The following is a 12,682-nucleotide window of genomic DNA, read 5'->3' on the forward strand; positions in this document are numbered from 1 at the left end:
TGGCATTCTCCGCCAATACATTGCCAATAAACCTGACAAGTGGGGTTTTAAAGTGTTCTGTCGTGCCAGTTCATCTGGCATCATCCATGACCTACTGCTCTATCAAGGGCGGTCCACATTCTTCAATGTTGATCTAAGTGAGGAAGAGCAGGAGCTACTTCTAGGGAGCAAAGTGGTGACAACATTATGCAAAACCATAACACAGCCACGGCTTTCAGTTGTCTTCTTTGACAATTACTTCACTAGTTTCGACCTGATCCTGAGCCTGCACGCAAATCTGGGCATCAAGTGCATCGGCACAGTCCGATCAAACCGCATCGGTGGAGCTCACCTGATAGAAGACAAAGAGCTGATGGAGAGAGGACGTGGAGCTCTTGACTATAAGTCTGCTGAAGGAGTACTCGCAGTCAAATGGTATGACAATAAATGTGTTACCCTCCTTGAGCAATGCCTGTGGGATCATGCCCCTTACAAGTGTCCAACGGTGGAGCAAAGACGAGAAAGCGAAGATTGCTGTCCCATGCCCTTCACTCATTGCTGCCTACAATCAGCATATGGGTGGCATTGATCTTTCTGACATGCTGGTTCACCTGTACAAGACCCCTGCCAAGTCACGATGCTGGTACTTCCCCCTGTTTGAATACGTCCTTGACCTGTGCATCTCCAATGCTTCGCAGCATACCATCGAAAATAACGTGGCCAAGGTTCCCATAGGTCCTTATTTTGTTTGTGCATTTTATTTGAAAGATTTGTTTAGTTTTTGAGTTCATTCAATGCAAGAACAAGGTATTAAATGATCATTTAAATGCTATTATACATTTATAATTATGTAATAGGTACTTTTACCATAAAGCAGCATCTCAACCATTTGGTAGAGGCCTATATTTAAAAAACTGGGGGGTATATATTTATTTATTTTTATTAATTGTGTTATTAGTGCCCCATTAACTTAAATGCAAACAAGTCATTTTTACATTGTTTTTTTCTTGGAGTGAACATTAAAGGGTTAATAACCCTACCTTGGAAACGGTTTGGCGTCCTCACATTAAGAATGGTCTATTGTTCACCATTTAAATAATAATAATAAAGAAAATAGTACAAAATTACCCTACTCCTAACTTACAAGCTTGCTTTTCTTATTATTAGGCCTTTCCTGTTGGTGTCCAGCAATATTTTTAAATGATTGCATTTAGGCTACAAATGCATGGAGCCGAGGACTGTTGATGCGTAAATGTTTTCAGAATTAACGTCTTACCTACCAGTTTTCAATGTTGAAATTACAGCAAAGAAGCGCGAGGACTGAACGGTTTTCTCCAAGAAAAGGAAGAAAAAAAGGGCCTGCAATGGAGGACATGTATGTGTTCGAAATCGCATTCTCATTCACTATATTCACTCCACTAATGTAGTCCATTTGAAGCAGTTGAAAAAAACCGACTGAGTGAGCTGCCACTTGCATAGTTTGTGCATGTTGTTTAATAACTCATTGAAATGTAGCAAACTGGCAGTTCCAGTAGTAGCCTAGGCCTAATTAAAATATTTATCCTGAACGCTGCTATGGAAACTAGCATGTATAAACCGTAATTAAACAATTTAATATTCAATTAAAAAGGAATTTGTACCTGTATGATATACGCTGGACCAGTGCGGTTTGGAAAATGGATGGATGATTTGATTCTGCTGCGGCGCCATCTTATGGCGAGACGCGGGACCTTATTCAGCGCTCGACTCTCACAGTGCATTATGGGTATTATCTAGCTATTGAGTTCAGTTGTACACTCGTCACTGTGGGATTGAATGAGTACCCTCAATAACGTCCACTGTGGGTTCGGAGTGGACACCACTACAAATGACTGTCCCCTCAAATAGTGCCCTATTTAAAGGTAGCCTACCCTATAGCATACCGGTCAGCACTCCCGTTTTTCCCGGGTTTCTCCCATTTTTTAGCCCTATCTCCCGGACCCGTCCCGGTTTGTTATTTATACGGGTATACTCCCGTAATTTGCATGGCCCAAACTCCTTTATGAGTAATCGGACCAATATGTTTGTGTAATGTTGACCAGTTGCCTAGGGTGACCAGACGTCCCGAAAAATTCCCGTATCCTCCAGCATCAACCAGCACCCCCACCTACACAGCAACCATCATCACCAACCCGGCCAGCCAAGAGGTCCCGTACCCCCCAGCATCAACCAGCACCCCCACCTACACAGCAACCATCATCACCAACCCGGCCAGCCAAGAGGTCCCGTATCCTCCAGCATCAACCAGCACCCCCACCTACACAGCAGCCAACTCCACTGTCTTGGAAGGCGGAAAAAGACCCAGACATCGCTCCCCCTGTCTCCAGGTTTCAACCAGCTCGAACACCAGGGCCACAGCTCAGCTCCACTTCCACATATACACCCCTCGACCTCTTCAAACTTTTCTTCCCTGTACAAACCATACAAACACTGTGCCAAAACACAAACAAGCAGGCTGCTAAACAAATGGCACAGGGAAAGAAATATAAATGGTTAGATGTGAACATTGGGGAGTTTTACAAGTACATTGGACTGCTTCTGTACATGGCCATGGTGAAACTCGACAGCATTGCAGATTACTGGAGACAGAATCACTTCTTTTCTTTGCCACTTCCAGTACAGATCATGCCACGGGACAGATACAGAGCACTTTCTTGGAACCTTCACCTTAGCGACCCTGAAGAGGATGTCCAGAACGACAAAAAAAAAAGGGCACAGCCGACCATGACAAACTTTTCAGACTGAAACCCCTGATGAACACCATCAAAAATGCCTGCAAGTCATTTTATCATCCTCACAGAGATGTGGCTGTGGATGAAAGAATGGTTGCATCAAAGGCCAAAACTGGGATGACGCAGTACATGAAGGCAAAACCGATAAAGTGGGGATTCAAGTTGTTTGTCTTGGCAGACTCACGGAATGGCTATACAGTGGACTTTTCCATTTACACCGGCAAAAGTGACATCCCCTCTGGACATGGCCTTTCCTATGATGTTGTGATGTCCCTGGTACAACCAGGTTACCTTGGCACGGGCTACCACATTTACATGGACAATTTTTATTCCAGCCCCAAGCTCTTCAGGGCTCTCCATGAGCAAAAATTTGCTGCCTGTGGGACCTACAGGGAGAACCGCAAGGACTGCCCTCGTACAACAAATAACGCCCTCACAAAGAAGTCAGAAAGAGGCTCCATAAGATGGATCCGGGACGGCCCCCTCATCTATGTGAAATGGATGGACACGAGGGAAGTATCAGTCTGCTCCACACTTCACACAGCATACTCTGGTAGCGCTGTGCAGAGGAGGGTGAAACAACAAGATGGCTCTTGGACAAGGACATCAATCCCCTGTCCCACACCAGTTATGGAGTACAATGAACACATGGGGGGAGTTGATCATTCAGACCAGCTCATTCAGTATTACTCTGCACAACACAAAACAATGCGCTGGTACAGACACCTGTTTTACCATTTTCTGGACATTGCCACCACCAACAGCTACATCCTCCACAAGGAACTCTGTCTGGCCCAGCAAACAACACCCATGACACACAAAGCTTTCATGGAGGAGCTGACTGTTGAACTCTGTGGTAAGCCTCTCCATACTGCTCCAGTCCCGGTACCTGCAGGTCATATTCCTGTGCCAATTGCCGTTCATGCAGCAGATTCTTCCACAAAAGCCACTACAGGTCGCAGCAGGTGTGAGCATTGCCAAAGCCAAGGCCAGAGAAAGGACACACCTTGGAAATGCAGGGAGTGTGATGTTGCGCTTTGCATGCAGCTGGACAGAAACTGTTTTGCAGCATGGCATGACAGCTGAAAAACTGAAACATGAAAACATGCACATTGTGTAAATATTGTAAATAGTGGTGGGTTTCTGTGTTATTTCTAATATATAGTTCATCTTTGGTTTGAAAACATTTTTTGAAAAGTTGACATGTAATGTAGACAAGAAAACATGTGTACATTTTGTGAATATTGTTAGTAGTGAGTTTTTTTTTCACAAAGTAAAAGTTTTGCTTGAAAGAAAAACCTGTTGTAATGCTACTTTTTCAGTTGCACACATCCCATAAAGCTTGATATGTAGAAGGAAGTTATTTTAGTCCTATTTTATCTCAGTCCCTCTAACATTTGGTAAAAGGTAGAGTCACAGACAAAACTTGTACTAAAAAACGTTTTTTCAAAATGTCACTTTAGACAATTCTTATTTATTATCAACTATTTTATTCATATATTACACTACTTTTGTGACCCTAAAACTTTGGCAAACCCATATCAAGGACCAAAATAATTCGTCCACATGAGTAATGGTATGTTTCCACAAGAGATTTGAAGAATTTCAAAAATCGGACTTATATTTTTCATCTTTTAGAGCCAAATTATCCCTCTCTCTCTCTTTACACAATGCTCTAGGACAAGTGGTGACCTCATCATTAAGAGAGCTGGGTTTTCTCTGCACATTTTGATATAAAACACATGGGATTGTGTTATGTAATTGCCTTTAAAATGTGAATTTAATAAGATATGTAAAATCGAAGAAAGAGTGAAAAAATGCCCTTAGACCTCAGAGGGTTAAATAAGAAAACTAAATAATTGTGTAGATCAGTGGTTCCCAAACCTGTCCTGGATTTAACCCATGTGAGCTGATGAGTTGAATCAAGTGTGTTTGATTAGGGAGACAAAAGTTTTTAAATGTTTTATCAGACAATAACTACTCAAGATTTTGCTTTAGAATAATTTTAGGGACAATTAGGGCCGGATTCGGGACCCCTTGTCAAAAAATCCTATTGGAATTTCAGTTTATCCTGTAGGATCTTATTGGATTCCAATAGGATCTTATTGGATTCTTAGAATCCTATTGGACATTCTGATTTATTTTAATGGAATTTCAGTTTATCCTGAAGGATCTTATTGGATTCCAATAGGAACTTAGTAGATTCTTATAATCCTATTGGACATTCTGATTAATTTTAATGGAATTTCACTTTGTCCTGTAGGATCTAATTTGATTCTTATAGGATCTTATTATTCTTAGGAGTCCTTCATTCAAATTTATTTTCATGGAATTTCAGTTTGTCCTATAGTATTTTTTTTTTTTTTTTTTTATCTGTATTTCTGTATGTTGTGCTGTTTTTCCAGGTAATTACAATTAAATATTATAAACATTTATACAGCAAGATCATTTTAATCATTTCAATTCAGAAATTATATACATTATAGACAGATACAATTTAGGTAGAATGTCATGTAGTCGACACAATAAAATGATTTATTTACACTTGCAGGAACACCATTAAATATTAAATATATTAAATTAAATATATAATATTAAACATTAAATGTATAATATTAAATATTATAAACATTTATACAGCAAGATCATTTTAATCATAACACAACATTTTATTTATTCATTAATTATTATCATCATTTGTTTATTTACCCTTGAGGAGTTCTATTGTGAACATAGATGCCCAAAACATCTATGAGAGAGAGTGTGTTTGAGTGTATGTGTGTGTAAGTCTGTAATGTATATAATCTGTAAAAAGTAATAAATTCATTAGTTATGAAAGAAGAAATAAATAAATAAAATACTAATGAAATTAAAATAACAGAAAATGCATTAATTGATTTGTTTGTTTTATTTCATCAATCCATTATCAGTGCGTTAGAAATGTGTGCACTAATACTGTGTGCCCAAATCACCTGCCATGCTGTTTATAATGTGACTGCAGGTTGCACAACATACATTAAACAGTGAACAATATCTACATTGAGGTGAGTTTAAGCAAACTGCAAGACACAATCAAAAAACTACCATTAGTAAAAGAAAAACATTGGAAGAGTGCACCTTTAGGATTCTAAAAAATTCCCAAGAAAAAAAAGGAAAAAAGGGAAAAAAAGGGAATCCCATATAATAGTAGTGACCCAATTGGATCCCATTAAAATCCTGTAGAAAATACTACAGGATATTTATGCATTGTCCTATAAGACAATTTCTATCAGAATCCTATAGAGAATATGTATGTGTATAGTCCTATAAGACAATTCCTATTGGAAATCCTATAGGAATGGTTCCAAAATATGATAGAAATTCTAATTAGAATCCTGTACAATTTTCTTATTGGAATCCTTTAGGATTTTTTTGACAAGGGCAGCTTAGATTTCGAGACTATCCCGAATATTTCGGGACGTCTGGTCACCCGGCCAACAAAGGCTTAATCTTCGCTTGTAAGATGGCTTCTTTTTTTGTTGTTGTGAAATGTACGTCCCCTCTGTCATCATACCTAGTTTAGTAGTAGGCCTACAGATAACAGCACATTGATAACCATTTATGCAGCCTACTCACCTGAAGTTCTTGCGTAGATGAATGAAAATAAAATAAAATCAAGCATCAGTGTCACGGGATAGAAGACAGTCCATCGACCCATACTCCAAATAGGATACTCTTCATTCATTGTATTAATCTTTCACACTGTTATTTCCTTTAGTCCATATACATTGTTTAATTCGTTTTCTAATAGTGATGTGTCGTTCGCGAAACTAAGACACGATTCTTTGCAGCGAACGAGAAAAGCTACCGTCGGGGAAAGCCTATATAGACTAGGATCATACCATTATGTGAATGAAGGAAGGGGGACACACGCTTCGAAGATATTCCTTCACAATCGGAGGCTGCAGTTATAGGACCCGGCTCTAGCTTTGGTTTATGCTAACAGAGTAAAAAATGTCTTGAACAAGTTAATAGACGAATTTCAGTCAGCTTTTATTAAAGGTAGACATATTCATAACAATGTGAGACTAATTATGGACATGTTAGATTATCAGAGCCTTATGAAAGCCTAATATTGTTTATTGATTTTTTCAAGGCTTTTGATTCTATCGAACATGACTTTTTACTGAAATCGCTCCAACTTTTTGGGTTTGGCAACAACTTTTGTAAGGTAATCAGAATGTTTTATGACCAAATATAGGCTACAGTTATATTTCACTTCAATCAGACATCACTCCAAGAATTAATATCTCTTGTGGAATAAGACAAGGGTGCCCAATTTCACCAAAATTATTCATTCTCTGTACGCAGCTTTTGGCCTATTTTGTAGTAAATAATAAAGACCTTGAAGGGATAAAAGTTTGTGACACCGAATTGAAAATAAGCCAATTTGCTGATGATACAGTGATATATCTAAAGGACAAATCAATTCTTCAGAAGGCTTTAAATGTGATTTCTGTTTTTTTCCAGGGCATCAGGCCTTTGCCTTAATCTAAAAAAATGCGAAATATTACCTTTGTATAATTGAACTGAGACAGTTTTGGAGACGATTCCAGTTAAGAATGATGTTAAATACTTGGGCATTCATCTAGGCTATCTAAAAACTTGGTAATAAGAGAATCCAAAAATATCACAGAGAAATTTGAAGAAATAAAAAGAAACCTAAATCATTGGTTAACAAGAGACTTAACTATTTTAGGACGTAACCTATTGTCAAAATCAGAAGGGATTTCTAAATTAATTTACCTGAGCTATTCTCTCTATATTAGTTCACAAAACATAAGAAAAGCAAATACTATAATTTACCAATTCATCTGGCGTAATAAAACGCACTACATCAAAAAATCACAACTTATAAAGGACTATAATAAAGGGGGGTTAAAAACAATTGATTTTGAATCTATGGTTGGAGTTTTTAGAGTTAACTGGGTAAAAGCCTTTTTAGATAAACCTGATTCTATATGGTATCATATACCCAAAACAATTTTTGATAAAGTGGGAGGCTTAGAGTTTCTTTTAAAGTGCGATTTCGAGGTATCCAAATTGCCAGTAAAACTGTCTGAATATCATAAACAAGTTCTTCATTTCTGGAAGATGGCATTTACTCATAATTTTACACCACATGGCTCCACCTTGTGGAACAACAGAGTGATAACAATAAGTAGAAAAACACTTTTTTTCAGGGATTGGTTTGAAAGGGGAATCATTTTCATCACAGATATATTAGATGAACAAGGTCATTTTCTTAAGTTTACGGATTTTAAAACAAAATTTAAAATACAAAGTTTAATAAGGGATTATAATAAGGTATGTAAAGCAATACCAATAGCCCTAATAAATATGATACAAAACTATTTACATTATTCCAAAAGTCAAATAAATTGGCCTAAACTGCAACTAAACCAAATTCCTTTAAATAGCGAAAAATGTAACAATTATTGTATTAGCAAAATATTCAAATGTAAACTATTTCATGATTTTGACCAAAATATAAAAATAAGGCATTATGATGATAAAATAACAAATAAATACATCAAATTCATGAAATGGCCCATACCTCCTAAAATCAAAGAAATGCAATTCAAAATTATAAATGGATATTATCCAGCAGCAGCAATGCTTAAAAAGAGATTTGGTTTTGAAGTGGAGCCATGTGTGTTCTGTTCCCAGGAAGATGAAACTATTGAACATTTGTTTTTCTCTTGTCCAGTGATAAAAAGATTCTGGCAAGATGTCATGAATTGGCTGGAAACAAAAATGAAGAGAATTACACAATTAAAGTTGGAGCAAATTCTTTTTGGTAATGAAAACCTTCCGAAGGAACTTTTTAGAATTTACAATATCATAACAATTATGGGTAAATACCATATTCATACATGTAAATGGCAAAACAAAAATCCATCCCTAATGGTGTTTAAAATTGAACTGAGGGAATACTTTGCTTCTTTGAAACTTCTGAAAGATTCCAGTGAGAACATTTACTCTCTATGTGAAGATGTCTCAAAATATTTGTCATTATAATTTGTAAAGCTTCCATGTAACTTTATTTAAAGAATATATGAAGACTGAGGACAATATATGTATGTGAACAACTTTGACATGCGTTATGGACTGAAGTGCCTTTGCTTCATTTATTTTATTTTATATTTATTTGTATTTATTTTATTTATCGAAATTTGTTCTATTCAACTTTGTTTAACTATTTTTTGCACATAAGTCTCCCTACGAGAGATTTTGTAAATTGTGTTTTGTAAATAAGTGTGTTCAATAAAAAAAAATAAAAAAATTTTTTTAAAAAGACCCGGCTATAGGACCCCGGTTATAGGACCCTAAGTTTTTGTGACACCGCCACCTACCGAACTGGAGTATATAACAACGGTTGCAGTTTCAGGACCACAGTTATAAGACCCAGGTGGTTAATTTGTACATATAGTTCGAAAGACATTTAATCTCAGGAGTATTTTTATCATAATTTTATAAAATGTGTTTTTATTCAAAATGCATCAGAGGTTAAATTTAAATAAATGAATTTACACAAAACAAATTAAAATGTATATCATTCTTTAAACAACTGAAAAAGTGGAGTAAGTCTTAGTTTCTAGAATTATACTGTATATTGAACAGTACAATGAGGGAATCAGCATATGCAGTAACTAAATGATATGGCCAGATATCAGAAGACAAAACCCAAGAATGATTCAAGAATACATTTATTTATATATACATGTATTTATTTATATTATATGAAAGAACAAAATTATTTGTGCAAGAACAAAATACTGTGCTAGAACAAAAGCACCAAAAAGACCCCCTCTTCCACCAGTTGGCTGTAGTAGGCTTCAACTCTGAGAGAGAGAGAGAGAGAGAGAGAGAGAGAGAGAGAGAGAGAGAGAGAGAGAGAGAGAGAGAGAGAGAGAGAGAGAGATTTTGTGCACATGTTAACTCCAACTGCATTTAATATCCAAATGAAAATATCCGGCAGACATCTAAGAACCGCCCACCCATCCGTGCAGCTGGAGGAGAGAGAGCAAGCGAGCACTGAACACTTTTGCCTTTATTTATTTGATTTGTTTGATGTGGTTCTGTGTTCAATTGTTTAATTTAAGTTTTATTAAAATGTTAAATAATACTAATAGTAACTGTATTTTTTGTAACGAAAAAATCTAAACACTGAATAAAAAGTTGCTTACCGACACACAAATCATTCACAATTGCTACATTGGGCTAAAATAGAAGGCTCCGAGTGATACTAAATAAAGAGGCATTTGGGAGCCGTTAGAGCCGGCTCTTCTAAGGGAGCCGAACCAAAAGAGCCGAACTGCCCATGTAGTCCTCTATCTCTAACGGCCACGCGCGGCCAAAAGCTGACTGCACTACTCAAAATACCAATTCCAGATAACTGTATTGTGATTTTGACTAGTCTAAATTATACTGAAGATATTTAATGTAATCAAAAATATGGATGCAAATCCCCATATTTGTATTAATAATGTTCTGCTCAACCATTTGGTAGATCACTTTTTGAGTCGCTATATCTTATTGAAAAATGTGTGGAATTGATTGGGTCATCTCTACAACTTGGTTGACGTATGCTATGCTTCAAACATCCGACTAGAGGTCTCTCTATTTTTTGACAGTAGAACTTTTCACTCATCCTGCTGCTAGCAAGTTTAAAATTGAAAAATCACTTCTGACATGTGGACTATTTTTGGCTGTACTTTCAAAGGCGAGTTAGTTTTGTCAACATTTTATTTCATCTAACACGTTACTTAACAGAATTATGTAAATTGATGCAAAACAGAAAACATCTTATAATGGTCAAATAATTTTTTTAAAACATGCTTGACCATACGGTTGAGTTGGCACTCCATGGTAAACCTTGGCATGGAATGACAGCTCAACCGCATGGTAACAGTTTGGTGAAGTTATGCTAATTTTATTAAAATGCACTATTTTCCATGGAATAAAAACACTGCTGTTCATGCATTGTTATAAATATGTTACAGTTATAGTGTTATTATACTTAAATGGTTTAATATGTATGATTTTTGTAACATGCTGACATTTATATGTAATGGTGCATCATTTCCTTATTCCGTCTTGTATTTCTGTGTTTTAGAAGCAAAAGATGGATGCTAAATCATTTTATGGTTCAAGGCCACGGAATTTTCTGGCCCTTGTACCAGAAGACCCTCAAGACTCTGAGGCTGATCTGAGTGATGATGATGATGATGATGACATAATAGGGGATCCTGATTATCTGCCCAAACAAGCAGAAATGATTAGGGATCTTTCCACTGAATCGGATGAGGAGGAGATGCCCTCAACAAGCACATCTGCTGAGAGGAAGATAAAAGGGAAAAACACCCTAAAAACAGTCATGGAAGAGCTGGATGTGGCTCCTATGTCACCCCCAGTCACAAAGAAGAATAAAATGGCTGAAAAGAAAGATAAAGAAGCCAGGAGAATCTGGAAGCATGTAGATATTGAGGAATTCCAGGTTCCTGATTCAAGTTTTGCACCCCCTGATGCTATCAAGACACCCTTCCAGTACTTCATAAGGCTCATCACTGATGAGATGATTCAACATATTGCTCATCAAACCAATCTCTACTCTGCTCAGGAGTTGGGGGATCCGATCAGACTAACCCTGATAAGATTGAAGATGGGTGTTTTCGACTTCCCGGCCATGGAGGACTACTGGCACCCTGCATCACGCTTCAACGTGATTGCTGATATCATGCCACAGAGGAGATTCAAGCAGTTACGTCGTTACATTCACTTCAATGATAATCAGCAGTGTGATGGGAGCCCTGACCGATCTTACAAAATCCGACCCCTTTTTGAGATGCTTCGTAAGCAATGTCTCCTCATCCCATCCACCTACAAGCACATTGTGGATGAAGTCATGGTGTCTTATAAAGGCACAAGGGCTGGCAATCTCCGCCAATACATTGCCAATAAACCTGACAAGTGGGGTTTTAAAGTGTTCTGTCGTGCCAGTTCATCTGGCATCATCCATGACCTACTGCTCTATCAAGGGCGGTCCACATTCTTCAATGTTGATCTAAGTGAGGAAGAGCAGGAGCTACTTCTAGGGAGCAAAGTGGTGACAACATTATGCAAAACCATAACACAGCCACGGCTTTCAGTTGTCTTCTTTGACAATTACTTCACTAGTTTCGACCTGATCCTGAGCCTGCACGCAAATCTGGGCATCAAGTGCATCGGCACAGCCCGATCAAACCGCATCGGTCGAGCTCACCTGATAGAAGACAAAGAGCTGATGGAGAGAGGACGTGGAGCTCTTGACTATAAGTCTGCTGAAGGAGTACTCGCAGTCAAATGGTATGACAATAAATGTGTTACCCTCCTTGAGCAATGCCTGTGGGATCATGCCCCTTACAAGTGTCCAACGGTGGAGCAAAGACGAGAAAGCGAAGATTGCTGTCCCATGCCCTTCACTCATTGCTGCCTACAATCAGCATATGGGTGGCATTGATCTTTCTGACATGCTGGTTCACCTGTACAAGACCCCTGCCAAGTCACGATGCTGGTACTTCCCCCTGTTTGAATACGTCCTTGACCTGTGCATCTCCAATGCTTCGCAGCATACCATCGAAAATAACGTGGCCAAGGTTCCCATAGGTCCTTATTTTGTTTGTGCATTTTATTTGAAAGATTTGTTTAGTTTTTGAGTTCATTCAATGCAAGAACAAGGTATTAAATGATCATTTAAATGCTATTATACATTTATAATTATGTAATAGGTACTTTTACCATAAAGCAGCATCTCAACCATTTGGTAGAGGCCTATATTTAAAAAACTGGGGGGTATATATTTTTTTTTTTTTATTAATTGTGTTATTAGTGCCCCATTAACTTAAATGCAA

General features: G+C 37.6%; 2 protein-coding genes across 2 annotated transcripts in view; one reads left to right on the forward strand and one right to left on the reverse strand.

The window, feature by feature from the left end:
• The window catches only part of LOC309503164 (uncharacterized protein), a 111,120-nt gene that overhangs the window by 90,240 nt on the left and 8,198 nt on the right, over window positions 1-12,682 (reverse strand). The window lies entirely within an intron of this gene.
• Window positions 9,654-12,607, forward strand: LOC309503128 (piggyBac transposable element-derived protein 3-like). The gene is made up of 2 exons (XM_082175831.1): window positions 9,654-10,515; window positions 10,909-12,607. The coding sequence occupies exon 2, from the start codon at window positions 10,918-10,920 to the stop codon at window positions 12,289-12,291; it is 1,374 nt and encodes a 457-aa protein (XP_082031957.1). The 5' UTR covers window positions 9,654-10,515; window positions 10,909-10,917; the 3' UTR covers window positions 12,292-12,607.

Source organism: Leuciscus leuciscus, assembly GCF_965113295.1.
Source record: "Leuciscus leuciscus genome assembly, chromosome: 7".
In the NCBI taxonomy this organism is placed as follows: Eukaryota; Metazoa; Chordata; class Actinopteri; order Cypriniformes; family Leuciscidae; genus Leuciscus; species Leuciscus leuciscus.

Coding starts and splice junctions, on each gene's coding strand:
- LOC309503128 (XM_082175831.1), top strand. CDS start 10,918: ATGGATGCTAAATCATTTTATGGTTCAAGGCCACGGAATTTTCTGGCC.